This window comes from Panthera onca, chromosome B3 (genome assembly GCF_046562875.1).
Source record: "Panthera onca isolate mPanOnc1 chromosome B3, mPanOnc1 haplotype 2, whole genome shotgun sequence".
Classification (NCBI taxonomy): Eukaryota; Metazoa; Chordata; class Mammalia; order Carnivora; family Felidae; genus Panthera; species Panthera onca.
In genome coordinates, this window is record NC_138344.1 from 99,041,702 (window position 1) to 99,062,087 (window position 20,386).

The following is a 20,386-nucleotide window of genomic DNA, read 5'->3' on the forward strand; positions in this document are numbered from 1 at the left end:
TGATCCTTGTATGACTAAGGAAATTCCTATTTATTCCTATTCTGTTTCTACTATTAAAATCGAGCTCTACTGGCTTGCTTTTTGCTTTTTGTGCTACATCATGAAATTCCAGTGCCTGACCTAAATTAAGAAGAAAAAAAAAAAAGCAAGTCTTCATAATTAACAAAAAGGGTCTCATAAAGAGATGGAGGAGATGTTTTTCTTCAGTAGGCTCTGAAGAAGAAAGACCCCTCTACGTTTACAACTTGTTAAAAAAAAAAGCTGATTTAATGGGGTGTTAAATTGATAACATTCATTAGAACATCAATCTTGTTTTCTATGCAATATAGAGACTTCTGCAGACATGCCTAAGTGTTACCAACTTGTTCTCCCACTGTCTTTGGAAGAATAATTTGAACAAAGGGGTCTAGTAAAACAGCTAAGATGTGAAGAAATGTTGCAAAAATAATCTTCAAAGAACAACCTGTATCTCTGATTTGTTGTCTTACTTGATAACGTGTTGGCCTGGTAATAGTGGTGACACTGTCACCTCTGCATTGATGAAACCATATAAACTCTTGCAAATATTTTAGGGTCCGTGGACCATATGCTCTCTGTTGCAACTACCTAACTCTACCCTTGTAGCACCTAAGCAGCCAGTAAGCAAATGGGTGTGGCTGGGTTCCATTACCACTTTATTTATGGACACTGAAATTTGAATTTCATGTAACTTCCCTGTGTCATGAAATACTGTTCTTCTTTTGATTTTTCAACTACTTAAAAATATATAAGCACTTCTTATGTCTCATTTGTACCAAATGCTTGATCTAGAAGTGTCTTCATCCATTTACTCATGTGGCTAACTCCCTTACCTCCTTTAAGTCTCTGCATTTCACTTTCTCAATGAGGCCTAACCTGACCATCCTGTTTAAAACTGCCACCTGCATCATTCCCCACTCCCCCTATGGTCCCCAGTCCCCACCTTTACTCCATACTCCGCTTATCTCATTATGATTTCCCATAGGACTTACACCTTCTATAATACTAAATAATGTCATTATTTATAATAATATTGTTTGTCTTCCCTTGCTGGATGGCAAGCTGTCTGAGGGCAGAAGTTTCTGCGTTTAACTTCACAGATGCATCCAAAGTGCCTGAAGACAGCCAGGCACACAGGTGACACTTAACAGCTTTGTTGAATAATTAAACAGATGGATTCATGACCCATCAAAGCCATGATCACCCATTAGATTGGAGTTTGGGTCATTTGATGGGAAGAGTTGGTCTCTCCTTAAAGCATAGAGGACTTAGTCTTTAGAGATGAAATTGTCTATAATTCACTTCCTGTTGGACATTTCATTCAAGAATGGCCAAAGGAGCCCTACCAATTCAGGAAAAAAAGACAAAAGATTTTTTTTGTGAAAAAGAGATTGAATGCTTATAATCTATAATACTTCTTTCCCAAGATTAGCTTTAGCCCATACTTCAAGTCTGGTGGGTTCCTTCAGCATTCTGTGAGTCTGAATCCTCTTCCAACCTAACCATGCCTGGGGGTGGCTGAGGCTGATGACCAGTAACAGTTCCAAATGGCTGGAAATGTAGGGTCCTAAACAGACAAGTTCAAGTGGCTTTGTTTGTTTGTTTGTTTTGCATTAAAGGGTCAATTCCAGAAAACAAATTTTAAGAGCTGCTTTTCTCCACTTTTTAAAGAAATGCAGGGGCGACTGGTGGCTCAGTTGGTTAGGCGTCCAACTTTGTTTCAGGTCGTGATCTCACAGTTCATGGGTTTGAGCCCCACATCGGGCTCTGTGCTGACAGCTCAGAGCCTGGAGCCTGCTTCAGATTTTGTGTCTCCCTCTCTCTTGGTTCCTCCCCGCTTGTGCACATGCACTCTGTCTCTCTCAAAAATAAATAAACATTTAAAAAAATAAAGGAATGCATTATTTGCAACTGCCTGTAAGCATTCCTTTACTATTTTCCCTTCCTTGTCTGGTTAATTTTTTCTTATTTTTTTCGCTAGTATTTCATTAATTATACAACTAGCATGCACCACAGTATATACTTATAGCTGCAGCTTTGATCAAATTTTATGTGAGGCAAGACACTCTTGAAACTGGGTTTCTTGATTCACTCTTGAAGCATCTTAATTGGAAAATATAGATTGTCTCACAGTGCCTCCTTAAAGCTGTACAGGTATCTGCTGCTTTTTAAAAGATTGCATTATGCCACTTGACTTTTCAAAAAACAAACAAACCAACAAACAAACCAGAAAACCATTGGTACCTCTTTTTGCTAACTGAAAGAAGCCTGAAGAGGATTTTTGCTTTTACAATGAAAGGGGAAAGCAAAAATAGTGTGCAACATTTGTTTTGCAGCAAGCCGTTATACAGGCAGCAGCCCCCGAAGCAGCAGGCAAAGCACCGCCAAGCCCCCTTCCCCAGGAACCACACTCAGCATCTCAGCATCAAGCCTCAGAGCTTTGAACCGTATCTGTGAGCATCTGTGCTTTATTTTGATTTATTTTGAGCATTCATTAGCGAGATGCGCTTTAAGGTATTAGAAAAGCCTAAGAGAGGTTATATTTGGGGCCTGGGACACTTGCAATTTTTCCATATAAGTTAATGGTAATTGCTTCTTTGCTTATACCACTTCTAGTTTATGAAAGTTTTCATAGGAACGCTCTACTTTCAGGGAACAAGGGAAAGCTGTTTTTTAATCTGACAGCACACGTTGTATTTCCCATTAGGTATCACTTTCTAACTCTAGATTAGAAGTATTTATTTACATGTCTATCATGGCTATTAAACTTCCTGAAAATATCTTATTTGTATCCCCCACAAATGCTAATACAGTGTTTAATAATAATATGTTGAAATGAAATGAAACATGTATAGTTAGCTTACCCCCCAAGAACTTCAACAGGTCCTCTTTGCATGGCATGAAAGGCCTTTCGTGATCAGGCCCCCACCTCTTTCCACTGTCATATCAGCTGTCATTCTCTCCTACCCTCCAGACCCTAGAAGTTCTAGACCCTCTGGATCATGCTACTGCTCACTCCTTGCTTTTGTTCATTTGCCTCCTGGCAAATGACTGCCTGGTAAACTCCTTGCCATCTTCAAGCCACAGTTCCTACTTGTTTATCTGTTTATTGTTTGTCTTCCCTCATTAGCCTTTTAAACTTTATGAAAGTGGGGGCCTGGTCTGTCTTGCTCACTGCTGTCTCCCCAGTGTCTGCAAGCAGATAGAGACTGGACCAGTCTTAAAGACCAGAAGTTTTGATTATTTCCAAAGGCAACAGAGAATCACTAAAAGATACATTAAAAAATTATCAACAGGTTTTTGTTTTTGAAAATCACTGTGGTTGCTGTAGGGAGTGGGGTGTGGATGGATTGGAGAGGGCAAGACTGACCCTAAGAAATCTTACCATTAGAGTAAGCAAAAATGATGAAAGCCTGATTTGAGGTAGCATTAGTGGGGTTGGGAGGAGGTGAGGGATTGGAGACAGTGAGAGAACAGCAGGAATGGATGGCCTGTTGGATGCTGTGACTGAGGGTGAAAGGTAGTAAAGGATGACTCCCAGTTTCTGGCTTCAGAGATTCCGTAGCTGTTGGTGACGATGTCTGGAACCGTCACACAGTGTTACCGTTGTACGTTTACTTGTGGGTCTGAAAGGGACCTTGCTAAATCTTTGAATTAGCAGTGTAAGAGAGCACCTATTACATGGGAGGTATATAATAATGAATGAATGAATACACTGAAAGTAATGCTATGGCCCAATGAGAGGAGAGGCCACAGTAGAAATTCTACACTTATTATTATCTGCCTGCTGTACCAAGAAAGAGAGAAAAACAAGAGGAAACTGGCTTTGAAAACAAGTGAGAACTAACTGGCTACTCAGAAGCTTTCTGCCTATTGTACAACCAGGAAGCTGACAATAAAGTTTATTTGAGCGCCGACGTGCCCCGACGTGGCCCCGCCTACCCAGTCAGAGCCGCGATTGGTGGGCATTCCCCGGCTCCGCCGTTCCTAAGCTCTGATTGGTGAGGGAAGCCGTCATTTCGGAGCGTCCCGGCGCCTGCCCGCCCTCTCGCCGCGTCGCCGGTGCCTGTGCCGCCTGGTCCTCCTCGCCTCTCCTCTCCCGGCCGAAGCCCGGGGGATCAGAGCGGGACGCGGGGACCATGTTCCGACGCAAGCTGACGGCCCTCGACTACCACAACCCGGCTGGCTTCAACTGCAAAGGTGAGGCGGCGTCCCGAGGCCGACCGCGCGTCTGTGACCCCGCCGGTTGCCGCTCCCTTAGTTCCCGCACCCGGACCCTCCGCGGCCTTGTTTCCCCCCGGGGTCCTCTGGCCCCTCTTTTCCCGGCCGCCAAGCACCTCTGTTTTCCGCCGCCTGTGCTTGGCTTGGGAGCCCCCTCACCCATTCCTGCCTGGGCATTGCCACTTTGTGCACTTGCTAAACTCCAATCACCACCTCCCACCCACACCCTCAGCACGCTAGAGAGTATTCGCTTTCTAACTTAGCCCTTCAACTCCATGGTTCTCCGGGTGACTGGGCGATACCGTAGGCAGAGTGCTGAAATCTGTGTTAGGTGGTAAGTTGAAGACTAGTTCATTGCCCGCTGGGTACTCAAGGGTGAGGGTGGGGAACGGTCGGAGCCCACCCAGCAGTTTGAGATCGAGAGAGTGCACAGTGAAGTGCAGGACTGACAGAGTTAGGGTAAACACGTAACAAGCTTGTGGATTTGTGCAAAAAAGTTAATAGCAGATGATCAGGGGGGTTAGATTGTAAAACGGAAAGGTATCTGGGATTTCACAGCATTAAAAATTTAGAAAGGATTAACACTGCTACCTACTGTTACTCAACTACTACCCACCACTCCTTAAGTCTTCCAGAGTTTTTGACCTGTGGTCGACTAAAAAGTTTGAAAGCATAGAGTATAACCCCCGCCCAGGGGTACTAAGACCATTGTATAATTCTCAAGACTTAATAATGGAAGCCTGAGTTTGAGATTGAAAATTATTTCTGAGCAGTATACGTGTATTTTGTTAATCTCCTGTAGAATCATATAATAGAATCTTGGTTTTTTTTTTTTACTTTCCCTTTATTTAATAATGATAATAATAATAATAAAAAGATCAGTGGCAACAGAGCTTAGATCTAGATTTGAAACTTCGGACAATTTTCTCATCTATAAATTGGGGATATTACCTTCGCAAAAAAGTGAGAGGATTAAATGAAATGTATTGAACTTTCTCTTGTATGCACTTATGACAGTAAATGATAACAGTGGTCAGTATCTTCTGTTTTTCTGTTTTGTCATTTAGTTTCTTGTACTTTATTATTACTTTGCTATAAATTTAACTTTGCCCAGTCCTCCCTCACTTTCCTCCCTGAAAGGAACTGGAATAATAACTAACAAATAGCAAAAATATGTGCCAGACACTGTTTTTATCCATATTTATTTAATCTTCGTAACAACCCCAAGATGTAAGTGCTGTTATTACACTCATTTTGATACTCAGTCTGAGGCACAGAAAATTTAAGGTGATCAGCCCAAGTTCACACAACCAAGTGTCTGCAGCTAGAATATGAATGCAGGCCAGGGCTTGAACAGTTTTTTAATCAGTTCATCCAAATCCTGCACTTCCAACTTGTACTTTAAGCAGCTCAGTTAACTTCTTATTTTGGGGTCAAAAAATTATTTGTAGAGAAAGAAGTGCTTTTTTCTAATGCTTCTAGTGATTTATGAAGTACCTTTGTTGCAGATGAAACAGAATTTAGAAACTTTATTGTTTGGCTTGAAGACCAGAAAATCAGACACTACAAGATTGAAGACAGAGGTAATTTAAGGAACATCCACAGCAGTGACTGGCCCAAGTTCTTTGAAAAGGTAATGAATTAGAAAGTGAATAAAAGTACAGAGAGCTTTTCTAAAACTTATATGAAGACAGTTGAACTTAAATTACTTTGTGCTTTTAAAATAAATAAAAATAATAATGATCAGTATTAGGAAAGCTGGGTTTCAAGGATTTAACTTTTCTCTTTCCATGTTTGTTTTTAAACCAAATTATATTATCTCTCCCTACCAAACTTTCAGTATTAGAAAGCAATAGTTTTGTCTGGAAACACTGTGAGGTTTCTTAATGTGACATGTATTCTGTAAATGGTAAAAGGGGCCAAAATTAGAATTTTTACATTAGACTAAAAAGGTAGGAATAACACACTTATTATGTTAAATTAAGACATTGACTTACTTGCAAACTAAGATTATGTCTTGTTTGGGCTTGTATTTAATGTACATAGTAGATGTTCATTGTTGTGTACATTATAAATATTCCTGACGAGGTCTGTGTATATCTTATTTTTGCAGCTAGAATAGTTTTCCTATTGACTTAGTTTAATTGTAGTAACATTTTTGTAGAAAAAGGAATTGTTTTCAAATTAGAATAAAAATCACATTTCCTGGTATCGTTACTTACATTAAACATTTTCATCAGCTTCATTACTTTGAAGAATAAGATATTTTCCTTTAAAAATACGAAAAGTAAATTTTTCATTCGCCGCAGCAAAGTGATTAGGTACTTTTCTCTTTAGAATCAGAGATTTTGTGTATTAAGGGATTGTGTAAGTTACACACTAGCTCTATGACCACAGGCAAATTTTGTTAAGGTTTCTGTGTCTCAATATTGTCATCAATAAATGGGGATAACCGTAGTGCCAATGCCATAGCAGTGGCACGTATTAGTGAGTGATATATACCTGTGACTGGTCCATAGCAAGTGCTGTATGCTCATTACTTCCCCTGCCTGTCCTAGCATTATTGATATACTGCTATTTTCTTTTTTCTTAAAAACTTTTTTTTTGAAATTTTTGGTAGGTTTAAGACTTGGAAGTATGTTGTTAGGATTTTATATTTGTATATATCACCTCTCATGACACATTCATGTGTATAAGACAACACAAAGTTTCACAGAAGGGTATTTGAAGAACATGAAAATTTTTCTAATGGAAAACACCTAGAAGTGACAGTAAAGTAAGATAACTTACGTGTGTTGGAACTTGCAATCCAGATATTATCTTTCAAGTTGGTCTCTTTGGAATAATGAAGTCATTGTTTCAAACATATTCAGAACTTTTGGAATTACTTTTTTTTTTTTTAAGTTTATTTATTTTTGAGAAAGACAGAATGTGAATGAGTGAGGGGCAGAGAGAGAGGGAGACACAGAATCCAAAGCAGGCTCCAGGCTCCTAGCTGTCAGCGTGGAGCCTGACGCGGGGCTCGAACTCACGAACTGCGAGATCATGACCTGAGCCGAAGTCGGATGCTCGACTGAGCCACCCAGGCGCCCCTGAAATTACTTTTAAATCATGAGACGTGTTTTGAATATCTTTAATACTGGTAATTTTTTATACTTTAAGGTGGATTTTTTTTTTTGCATCATGACCAAATCATGTGAATGAAATGTTTTCTTTAAAGCAGGGAGATAAAATTTTGGGTTAGAAAATGAGTTCTAGCGAAAAAATAATGATTTATCAATTACCCTGAAAAGATTTCCAAAAGGGAGTTGCAGAAGTTTTGGCTAAATAGCATTGTTCCTGGAATTAGATGTTGCGCTCTTAAGAGACCCATTTGAAGGACAGTGTTCACTTTTTAAAGTGTTTTTGGGGTTTTGTTGTTGTTGTTTTTAAACTGTGTTTTCAGAACTGGAGTCAGAAAGTTTAGGTTCAAGTCCCAGATCTAAGTTGTGTAACTGCTAGCAGGTGTTAATATCTAGGCCATATTTCCTCATCTGTAAAATAAGGAAGTTGTTTTTAGACCAGTGGTGCTTTACCTAGAATCTCCAAAAGTAAAAATTGCGAAAAGCAAGATGGAAATACTTTTTTTTTTTTTTTTTTTTTTAAGTAGTACGTGTACATGTTTCCATCCTTTGGGGTAAGTAATTGTATCAACAATTTAGTAATATAAATGTTGTTTATATTTGTAGAGATCCAAACTAAGATCTCTTTCAACTACCATTTTTTGATTCTGCTATGTTACAGTAATAATGAAACCAGGTATTTTTTTCTTCACAGTATCTCAGAGATGTTAACTGTCCTTTCAAGATTCAAGATCGACAAGAAGCAATTGACTGGCTTCTTGGCTTAGCTGTTAGACTTGAATATGGAGATAATGGTATGTTTTGTGGGGAATGTGTGTTTCACAGAGAGGGAGAGGAAAGGTGGGAGCAAAAGGAATGTCAAAATGTAGGGAACTTACCAGTTGAGTTTCTTTGTCTTATATTGTTTTACCTTTGGTGCATTGTAGGTTTTACGCATCCTCATTTCCCTTTTTATCATCTTTTCAAAAATTTACTTTTTGAAACCATTCTTCTGTGTCTAGCTCTTACCCCTGCAACTCCTAAATTATCTAAGAAAGAGTTTTCTTTTAAAAAATTACAGTCTCTTCATTATCATAAAGCATTGAAAGCAACTGTCTTTCATTGGTACTTTTTAAAAGATTTCTTTATTTAGAGAGAGCAGGAGAGGGGCACAGAGAGGAGAGAGAGAATCCCCGGCAGGCTCCCTGCTGCCAGTGCAGAGTCTGATGCAGGGCTTGAACTCATGAACCGTGAGATCATGACCTGAGCCAAAATCAAGAATCAGAGCTTAACCAACTGAATCACCCAGATGCCCCTTTTATTGGCATTTAGATTTTTTCTTTTAGAATTTAGAATGGTGTCTCCTTGTAATTGTCTTCTCCCAAAGTAACATTACTTTGGTAAATTTGCTGTCTTTCACAGTCTGCACCTTAGCCTTTTGTGTTAAATTGTTGTTAGAGTCCTAGAATTGATGGGATTTCAGACTGTTGGTTGCAGCTGGTAATTTCACAAGAGACTGAAACATATATCTAATGCCAATAGGTGCTGTAGCCCTATTATGTAGTAATATGTTTATTACTTTTGTTAATATTGTTTTATTATATATACTGATATTATTGGAAACTTTTGAATATTAGTACCTGTAGTAAAAAAAAAAAAAAAAAATCCAGTAAATTTGTTTCCTCTCATTAGACCATTTCATTTTGAAAGGGCTACCAACATCTAAATGCAGCATCCAGTTATCTTACCTCCATCCTCTGCATTTTATGTTGTTCTCTTTTATGCAACTGTCTCTTACAGTCCCTTCCATTTGCCTTTTTGATCTTTGTCGTCTCCCTTTTCCTTCCAGCCTGTCGCCATCCACCTTTTCTGATGTCCAGTGGATCTTTTCTTTTCCATTCCCACTGCTATAACCCTGACTCAGGCTCTTGTCACTTTCTGCTGAGATTATTGTAGTGTCTTTCAGACTCCTCTCCCATTAGCTTCATCCTCATGACCCACCAGGCTTCCTTTTGGAAACATAAGTGTTTTAGAATGCTTTGCTCTGTTTCTAAAGAACAGTTACTATTATATATTCAGGAACACCATTGCTTTCCCATTTTCTACAAAAGGAACTCCAGGTTCCCTTGGTCTGGTATTCAAGGCCTTTGATAAGTGGTATCCAATCAGTATTCACATACTTGACATCCCATTCAAACTAGAAGAGTGCTGTTTCCTGTCTACATCTGTTTTTTTCTCCCTTAGATTTCTTTGCTTACACTTTTCCTTGACCAGAATGCCATATCAGTCTGTCTCTATGCATCCAGATCCTACTCATCCTTGTAAGATCCAGCGCAACTGCCACCTTAGCAAGAATATTTCCTTCTCTCAACTTTCATAGCTTTTTTTTTTTAATTTGTTTACATTTATTTATTTTTGAGAGAGAGAGCGTGAGCAGGGGAGGGGCAGAGAGAGAAGGAGACACAGAATCCAAAGCAGGCTCCAGGCTCTGAGCTGTCAGCACAGAGCCTGACATTGGGCTCGAACCCATGAACCATGAGATTGTGACCTGAGCCGAAGTCAGATGCTCAACTGACTGAGCCAACCAGGCACCCTTCAACCTTCATAGCATTTACCTTCATGCTTTGTGTACCTTTTAGGTCATTCGCCCCTTTCCATTTTGTTTATATGTCTTATTTGCCCCACTAAATTATAAGCTGATACTCAGCTTTGTTTCCTACATTGTACCTCTATTAGCGTCCTATTGCTGCTGTACCAGATTACCACAAATTCAGTGACTTAAGACACAATTTATTATCTTACAGTTTTGGAGGCTAGAAGTCCAGCATCTGTCTTACTAAAGTCAGTTTGTCCACAGGGCTGGTTCCTTTTGGAGGCTTTATGGGAAGATTCATTTCTTTGCCGTTTTCACTTTCCAGAGGCCGCCTGCATTCCTTGATTCTGGCTCCTTTATCTTCGAATTTAGCAGCATAGCATCTTCAAATCTCTCTGTGACTCTTCCATTGCCACATCTTCTCTGACTCTGATCTTCCTGCCTCCCTCTTACAAGGATGCTATGATTATATTGAGCCCACCTGGATAATCCAGTATAATTCTCCCATTTCAAGGTCCTTAATTGAAACACATCTGTAAAGTTCCTTTTGCCATGTAACCCAACATACTCCTAGGTTTAGGAATTGGGATATTGACATCTTGGGGCCAGGGCAGGGGAGGAGGTGGGAAGGCAGGGGAACAGTCATGATTTTATCTGCCACAGTATCTGACATAGTTTCTTGGAGGCAGTAGATGTGCTTATTAACTTTAATGTTTGGCAAATTACGAGTATTTACGTATACTGCTACAGAGGATCAACCAGCTGCTTTTTGCTGGTTCCTCAGACTTACATTTCAAAAGCCTTATGGCAGAAGTCTTAAGGAAATCTCTAAGACTCTTTACTTTCAATTTTAGTTTAGAAAGAAAATACTTGTGGGGCACCTGGCTGGCTCAGTAGGAAGAGTGTGTGACTCTTGATCTCAGGGTCATGAGTTTGAGCCCACGTTGGGTGTAGAGATTACTAAAAAAAATAAATAAATAAACTTAAAAAAAAAAAGGGGGGAGAAAATACTTGTGATTCTCTCCCTTTATGTAATCATAAGCCTTGGTAGCATTAGTTGATTTTTAGGGTCTTTAGCAAAGTCTTTAACTGTTCTGCTGTGGGTTGACAGTAACTCTTCATTTGTGACAAAATTTTCTCCAGCTTTTCCAAGGTGTTTCTCAGCTGTTGCCAAGTAAAATTGTAGTCACATCTGTTTATTTCTGTTTTACCCTTATTTATTTCATTTGTCCCATTTTTAGAATACTGCAACTTAGGTTACGTAGGTCCCAAGAACAGTAGATGCCATGTGAGTGTCCTACAGTTGACTGTAACTTTTAAGTACATTTATCAAGTGTATTAAAAGCCTAAACTAGAAAACAAGTGTTTGTTTAATTTTAAAATTCAGAATTGCAGACCATTTTTGGAAAAGGGTAAAGTAGTAATACTGTCCATTATCAGTAGGGGGTGCTGTTGTTCTTTTGTTTTACATTAATATGTTGCATTCTTCTTGACTTCTTTGACATAATTTCAGATTTACAGAAGTTGCAAAATAGTACAAAGGATTTTCCCATATCCATATGTAAAAAAATGCTAGCGTTTTACTTCATTTGCCTTATCCTTTTCTACCTACCCAAATACACATATGTAATTTTTTTCTAAGCCATTTGATAAATTGTAAATGATTCTTTTCCCCTTACGTTACTTTAACGCACATTTGCTAAAAAAGACTGGCTTCAATAATTACAGTATAGTTATCAAAATCAGGAAATTAACTTTGATTCAGTACTGTTACATACAGTTGTATATTTTTCCAGTTGTCTCAGTAGTGTTCTTTATAGCAAAAAAAAAAAAAAAAATCCTGGACCATATGTTGCATTCAGCTATTCTGTTTAGCCTCCTATACTCTGGAATTTTTTTAAGTTTGTTTATTTATTTTGATTGCACGTACATGTTGCCAGTGGGGGAGGGGCAGAGAGAGAGAAAGAGAAAATCCCAAGCAGACTCTGCATGGTGACAGTGTAGAGCCCGTAGAGCCCGAGGCGGGCTCCAACCCACAAACTATGAGATCATGACCTGAGTTGAAATCAAGAGTCAGAGGCTTAACTGACTGAACCACCAGGTGCCCCTAATCTGCAACATTTACTCAGTCGCTTTTGTGCTTCATGACGCTGACAATTTTTTTGTAGAATGTCACTCAGTTTGGGTTTGTTCGATATTTCTTCGTAAGTTGATTCAAGATTTGTACTTTTGTTAAGAATAGCACAGAAGTAGGGCCGCCTGGGTGGCTCATTGGTTAAGCATCTAACTTCGGCTCAGGTCATGATCTCACTGCTTTTGAGTTCGAGCCTCGAGTCAGGCTCTGTGCTGCCAGCTCAGAGCCTAGAGCCTGATTCAGGTTCTGTCTCTCTCCTTCCCTCCCTCCCTCTCTCCCTCCCTCTCCCCCTCTCCCCCTCCCCCACTCACGCTCTGTCTCTGTCCCTCAAAAATAAATAAATATTTAAAAAAAAAAGAATAGCACAGAAGTGATATATTCTTTTAAATTAGCGATATGCCTCAGTACTAGTCATGTACTGGTCACGTTCTGTTCACTTGGATGAGGTTTGTCCACTGTAAAGTTAATATTTTCCCCTGTGTAATATGTGTCTTGTGGGGAGACGATGTCAGTATGCTTTTACTCCTCAAACTACACTTCTACCTTTATTTTCTATTTTTTAATTTTTAAAAAAAGTTTTTACTGTTTACTTTTGAGAGTGCGTGCACAAATGGGCGAGGGGTGGGTGGAGGAGAGACACAGAATCCAAAGCAGGCTCCAGGTTCTGAGCTGTCAGCACAGAGCCTGTTGCTGGGCTCAAACTCACAAACCGTGAGGTCATGACCTGAGCGCGCAGACGCTTAACCCACTGAGCCACCCAGGCGCCCCTACACCTCTACCTTTGGTCTCCATTTGATTTTTCTTGTCTGAGTCATTTATTATGTTGATGATGAGTGCTAGAAGTGTTTTTCTGATTCCATCATTTGTTCTGCATTTATTTGTTGGCTTTTTACAGTAAAGAAAAAGGAGCTCTCCTTTTTCTCCAATTTATGTTTGTTTATATAAATTAGTGTAGATAATGTGGATTCTTATTTTACTCAGTGGGTCATAATCTTTTTTTGTCATTGTGTGATGTTTACACGTTCCAGATTTGGCCAGTGGGAGCTTTTTTGAGCTAACTCCTGTGTGACTTAGATTTGAATGCTTTTATTTTCCCTCTTGCTTCATTAACAGATCATAGAAGCACTGTAACCAAAGATGGCACTTTGGACTTATTTAGTGAATTACTATTAAATACTTACATTTATAAATTCTTTTTAAGTATTGTTAATGATTTATCAAGTGAGAGTAATGAAACCTGCCTTTGGAATTCTGAATTTCACATCTCCATTAAATTAGTTTAGGTTTGTACATGATGGTGTACTTGATGTGCTGGTTTTTTGAGAAAGCAAGGTTTTGGAATTCCACATATGACATTCAAAAGACTTAGGGAAGAGATTTTTAGTGAGGTGGTATCTAATGTCATGTAACCTATACTTACTCCTCCCATTCTCCTACCCCTGTTAAGTTTCTCAGCAAGCTGTAAAAGCACTTTCTCTACTTAGATTTAGATGGTGTGTGAATTGTGTTAGTTTTAGAAATGGTAATGAAAAGATATTTGTATAGATATTCCAGTAATCATTTTAGCTTAATCAGAAAGCTACCATCACATTGTCTTCTGATGGATATTTTATAGCAAAAATAATTTGGATTGGATGAGTTATGTTTATAAATCAGTTTGGCTTAAATTCAGTAAGCAGTGTTTGTTTTACCTTAAGTAAAACAGTTCTACAAATTCTATTTTTACCTATGTTTACAGCTGAAAAATACAAGGACCTGGTACCTGATAATACAAAAAATGCTGACAACGCAGCTAAAAATGCAGAGCCATTGATCAATTTGGATGGTAAGTGTGTAAGTGCATAAAAGTGATCATCAGTATTTTTGGTCCCATAAATGTTTTTTTACTTCCTAGAATGAAGAAGTGTGGGTTTACTTGGTTTTAGTAAAGTAAGAATGCTTTATTTTCTGTGATGTTTTTTATTGTCATTTACAATGTGTTTTCTCCCTCCTCTTACAGTTGAATAGCTGAATGTTAGAATGCTGTTCTTTGATGTGTTCATAGTAATTTGAAGGTTTTGATTTGTATTTAATCATGGTGGTGATTGTTTGCCTTCCTGGATGCATAAAATATTTTTTCTAATCTAATGACATGAGACAAGTACTAAAATTTTTCATTATTTGAAATTCCAAGTGCCTTTAAGAAATTTTCTTTTTAAAAGTATGAAGATTCCAGTTACATTATAATAATTTAAGTATTCATTCATGACAGGTTCATTGTGACCTATGATTCACAAGCTACTCTTATGAATTAATAAGCTGGTTAGACAGACTCTCTAGAGCTGCTGCTTGGAGAAGAGGTTTTGGGAAAATTATCAATTGAAGGAGTTGAGTTTAAAATTGATAGCTTTGGGAAGAAATGTTTCTTAAAATTGCTACAGTAAGTGTGCCTTTTGGGAAATGTTACAGGACAAACCTAACGAGTTAATTTAGTCATTTATTGGATTGTTCAGTATGGCTGATTAATAGAGAACCCATTGAGCTCATCAGTTAGCCTAATTGTTGATGTCCCTACACTGCTCTTATCAACAGCAATTTTAAAAACTAAGAGGCTGTTATTGGAAAATTAAAAATGTTTTTTATAGGTTTATATACTTACACATAGATCTATAATAACATGCTTATAGAGCTGTAAGTTTACATTTTTTATCTTTTACAGTAAATAATCCAGATTTTAAGGCTGGTGTAATGGCTTTGGCCAACCTTCTTCAGATTCAGCGTCATGATGATTACCTGGTTATGCTTAAGGTCAGTTTCATATTCTTGATTCTTTAAAAAAATTTTCTTAATGTTTATTTATTTTTGAGAAGAGAGAGAGCATGAGCAGGGGAGGGGCAGAGAGAGAGGGAGACACAGAATCTGAAGCAGGCTCCAGGGTCTGAGCTATCAGCACAAAGCCAGATGCAGGGCTCAAACCCATGAGCCATGAGATCATGACCTGAGCTGAAGTTGGACGCCCAACCCACTGAGCTACCCAGGTGCCCCACATATTCTTGATACTTGACAGAAACCTTGTATGTAGAAAAAAAAATTTCATTTTCTAAAAATTAACTGTGTTATTTAAATATATGGTTAAATGACAGGAATTTGGGACTTAAAGCAGATTTCATCTGTTTTAGGTTATCTAATAGCAGCTAACATCAAAGAGTGTTTACTTTGTGCCTGCCACTGTGCTAAATCCTTGGCAAAGAGATCTCATTCAGTCCTCCCAACCGTCCTGGAGATAGATGCCGATATCCTTTAATTTTAATATGTATATGAAGAAATTGAGACCAAAAGAATAGATAATGTCCAGATGACACAGAAATTGATAGAGCCAGGAATTTAATCTGGGCACTTGTGGTCTGACCTTGCGGTCCATTCTTTTTCCTGTATCTTCCAATTCTACTTAATCATTCCTTTTAAAGATTTGTGATCTGTACTCAACTAAGATAATGGAAAATGCCAAATTGGTAATGGTGGATTTGGCCAAAAATATATACCCCAGAATCTCTTTGAGGAATGAATGTTTTTATTTTTCCCAGTGCCCCATCCTAGGTAGGCTACTTAGTTCATACCTGCATGTTAGGGAACCCAGTGATCTGAAAAGAGGTCTCTTATTTCTAAGAGGAAAGATATACTTCAGCAGAGTTAGGTCCCATAATTGTGATAGTACAGTGGGGTGGGGTCGTAGGAAGGGAGTGGTATTTAAGATACTTAAGATTCCAGACTTAGAAATTATTTTAGAAATTATTACTGATTTTATGAGAAATTAAAGAGCTTTTGACTATACCTAATACATATAAATTACCTTATTCTACTTTGCAGTAAATTGAATAATTAAATTCTGTTGTATCCATAAGAGATTAAGCCATAATTTATTCTTTTTAAAACTGTATGTATTAAATGACACTTCCAACAAGAGAAAAACTATTTCTACATTATTATAATTCTCTTTACTGAATCTAAACGTTAACTCAGATTTTCTCAACTCAGATTGGTTGCCAAGAGATAAAACGTTGGGGCACCTGGCTGGCGCAGTTGGTCATGACGAGCATGTGACTCTTTTTTCTTTAATGTGTATTTATTTATTTTGAGAGGAGAGAGCATGTGCCGGCGGGTGGGGGGGGAGGGGGGGAGATTGAGAGAGAGAAAATCCCAAGCAGGCACTGCATTGTCAGTGCAGAACCTGATGTGGGGCTTGATCTCACGAACCACTGAGATCATGACTTGAGTTGAGGTCAAGAGTTAGATGCTTAGCCAACTGAGCCACCCAGGCGCCCAGAGCATGCAACTCCTGATCTTGGGGTCATGAGTTCGAGCCCCATGTTGGGTGTAGAGATTACTTAAATGAATACATAAATAAAAACTCTAAAAGGCAAAAAGTTGTTTTTATTGAAATTTAGCTCTTTATTCCTTACTTGGGCGATTATGTAAATTGCTTTGGAACAGTTCTGCAGTGGTCATGTCACCTTTAGTCATAAACTGAATGAGAGGACAAATAGACTAGCATATTTGGGGTGCTTTTATTAGACTTTAAAAACCCAAAGGGAAAAAGTATGAATCAGCTATAATCAAAAGCTTTTTAAATTCTAAGCTGCCTGTTTGTCTTGGAAGTTTGGAAGCATTCAAATAATCCATGACACTATTGCAGACATCTTCATAGGTTTGCCAAGTGTGAGAATCACTATATTGACTGGCAACTGGACTGATTATTGAAGATTGATTTAATGATTCTTTCTAAATGTAGTGTTTGGCTTGTTATATTATTAATAATTTTTCAGTTTTTGCATTTAATTTAAGTCACAATTGGCATCTACTAGAATTCCACTTAAAATTTATTTTTTAAGCATGTGTAGGGCATGCATGCACTTATGTCTGCCATAATAAAATGCCTTGGTGATGGAAAAAACCAGTCCTTGAATGAGAGATCTGAAAATGTTTTAGTATAATTTAAAAAATCAAGGACAGTAGGTATGATATGCCACTCTTTTTGTCAAGAGTTTGTGTGTGTGTGTGTGCGCATTTATGCTTGAGCATGCTTATAATAGTCTTTTTAAGGATATACAGCAGTCCGGTTCGTTCCGTTGATTGTCTTCTGGAGGGATGGCTAAGGCTTGGGTAGGAAGGAGAACCCCCCCCCCCTTTTTTAACATGTATCCTTTTTAAAAATTTATTTTTCACACACATGAATTACCTACTCAAAAAAATTTAATTTTTGTGAGCATCTTTCCACATCATAAACTATTAAAAGTGAAAATGTTCATTCTAATAGCAGTTTGTTTTTGTTTATTAGGGAATTATAATTCTAACTTGATTAGTCTCTAGGTGTCCTTATTCTCTAGAGTCACAAGAAGAGATGAACAGCCAATAAAAAGTAAAAAATATTTTTTGGTTTCTTAGGCAATTCGCATTTTGGTTCAGGAGCGCCTGACTCAGGATGCAGTTGCTAAAGCAAATCAAACAAGAGAGGTATGTACTATTTTTTTTAATAAATTCTAAATTGATCACTAATGAAAGGTTCTTCTAGTGTTGTCAGGAGTTTACACTTTGTATCTGCTTAAGATAAACTATGGTTGAACTGTCCAGAGAAAGGATAGGTTATTTCAGTGGGATTGAATTTGCTTAAGCAAATTATAGCTATTTTTGAGTGAAAAATAAATTTACCTCGCTTCATACCTTAAAGCAGCTACCAATAGCATATCCACAGTCCACCAGTACAAACCACTGCACATGCGCAGTTATTTAAAAGAATTTACCTTGTAAAATTTACTAGGTTATTTTGACGAATTGCTGGAAAACAGGACACACCTTGTCTTTGTTACTAATTTTCTTCTTTGACGTAAATCCTGTCCTTGCTCTTTTGTTTCTTCAGAGAAATCTTTTCTCATTTTATTCATATTTCCTGGCATCACTTAGGAGAAAGTAACTTACCTAAGACCACCTAGTTGGTAAGTGGTTGAGCTCAAATAGTCTGATTCAAGAGCCAGTGCTCTTAACGGTTGATGGGGACAAAGGTCTGTGTGTGAAGGCCTGCATGAGCTCATTGGTCAGCCCAGGAGAATTCTGGCATAGGGGTGTGGAGGCTGTATTAGAGTGTAAGTTTCAAGGTTCAGGTGACTGCAGCTGTCCTCTTTCAGTCCTGCTTTGTAGGCTGAAAACTATACACCATGACAATTTTCCCCTTAATTCTGAGATATTTTAGATAAACTGTACTAGAAATCCAAAATCCCTAGTCTCATTGACTATGGGACAGTGCAGAGAATGTCCTCAGGGTTAGCAGTAGCAGGTGTCTGATAATGCCTCTTGCTATGAACAGATATTGCAGTGAATGCCTTGGGCACAATAAACATTCTAGATTCTTGTCCTTTTTTTGTCTCCCCTAATCCCCCAGTGTCTTTTGTCCTCTGATCCCATCTTTAGTAAGGCCCAGCAGTGTTAAAAGGTTATTAATGCCAGGGCAGTGTAGTTCTCTCTGAAAGACACTGTTTGTTTTAAAGGCTCTTTATTGCTTATTAATTATGTATGAATTGGGCCACTGGAAATTGGATTAAAGATCAGCTTATTTCACCCACACTGTAGAACAGACAGTAAATTGTTCCGCCAGAATAAAATCATTCATTCATTCGTTCAGCAAAACTATGTCTTCTGTTTGGAGGCGGTGCAAATGAGGGCATAGTCAACTCTTTTTACTCTTTTTTTCAGAGTACAATTTTATTTTCATTGCTCCAAATCTTTAGTGTCCTCTCAGAAGGTATCATGCTATAGGTATACATACAGTGGAGAGGTTCTTCTAGTGAGTAGTCTTGTTTATAAACCATAACTAGTATTTGGGGCATATGGTCATCTTGAGGGGTTTAGCTGTTCCTTGGTGGTCTGTTGGCAGAGAAAACGAAAATAAGACTGGCCTAGAAAACCACTCAATGTAATTCTTTCTTGCTTTGCTTGCTAAATTTACATATCCATTTATTTCTTCACCTGTATAATGTATTTAGCTATTTTAAAGTATTTGGAGCCTAGATAGATTTGCTTTAATAGATTAGGTAAGAATTGAGTAGTGACATCCTAGCATTTGTAACATTGAAAGTATAGATTTTATATAGTATAATCAGAAAGTCTGGACTGTCTGTCCTTGTTGCTACTCTGAACTCCATGGAGGTTGGCATTATAGTCCCCATGTTTGGCATATGTGTATGTAGGTACTGACCAGTTAACTAAATGGTTTAAAGTTCATTTATTTTCCTGGACTTCAGAATAACTTCCAAATGAACTATTATTGAAAGTTAAATTCTATAAAGGTAATGTGGTAAACATCACACTAGCTGGAAAAAAGTCAATACAGATTTTAGGTTTTGTATAAAAACAAATTAATGTGTTCAGAAATATTAAAAGTAAACCTATTTGCCCTGTACTGTGCTGCTTATTGTAGCTAAAATAGGACAACAGCAGCCCTGCTCAGCTGTCCTTCCACAGCATCAGTGACAGAACAGCTGTGAAAGGAGCTAGTGTTTTATATCCCTAGTCTTAGAGGAGAGAATGGTTGGTAGAACTAGCTTCCCACTACATGTAGAGGCCATTATTTCATCCAAAGGCCAATCTACAGAGAAAACACTCAGCCCCCCATCACTGCAGCTAAAAGGGTTAATAGAATAGCTAGCAGATTTTCAGTTACAGATGAGAAAAGAACATGATTTTTAACTATAAAGTTTTATTTTGTCTTTAAGGGCTTACCTGTTGCTTTAGACAAACACATTCTTGGTTTTGACACAGGAGGTAAGTGATTTTGTTTTAATCCAAACTCTTATTTTTAGAGACCAGGTGATTATTTGGGGAAGAAATGGGCAAGTAAATGGTCTTGAATACGGATTAATGCAGTGTTTCTTATAAAATAGATGCAGTTCTTAATGAAGCTGCTCAAATTCTGCGATTGCTGCATATAGAAGAGCTCAGAGAGCTACAGACAAAAATTAATGAAGCCATAGTAGCTGTTCAGGCAATTATTGCTGATCCAAAGACAGACCACAGACTGGGGAAAGTTGGAAGATGAACGTTTTAGGATTTCAGCTTCTCACGTACTTAGTACAATTGGGAACCATGTACACTCTGGCATGTGTTTGGAAATCAAATGTCACATTTTCAAGAGAAGAATCCTAGAAAATTGACTCTGTTCTTGAGATTTACCATCATTGCTTTTTCTTTAATAAAGTTCAGGAAAGTGGATTTTTTTTGACTGTTATGTTTGTGTATCTATATAATTAATCGTCCTCTTTTGTGGGTGAGGTACATGCCAGCCCCCAGCAC

The 20,386-nt window shown here is 38.1% G+C and overlaps 1 protein-coding gene across 1 annotated transcript; it reads left to right on the top strand.

Annotated features, from left to right (window-relative positions):
* Positions 1 to 4,042: 4,042 nt before the first annotated feature.
* On the top strand, positions 4,043 to 20,305 carry RTRAF (RNA transcription, translation and transport factor). The gene is made up of 8 exons (XM_060619844.3): positions 4,043 to 4,218; positions 5,748 to 5,872; positions 8,056 to 8,155; positions 13,806 to 13,892; positions 14,766 to 14,854; positions 17,489 to 17,557; positions 19,810 to 19,858; positions 19,978 to 20,305. Exons 1-8 carry the CDS (start codon positions 4,158 to 4,160, stop codon positions 20,130 to 20,132), a joined length of 735 nt encoding a protein of 244 aa, XP_060475827.1. The 5' UTR covers positions 4,043 to 4,157; the 3' UTR covers positions 20,133 to 20,305.
* Positions 20,306 to 20,386: the final 81 nt, after the last annotated feature.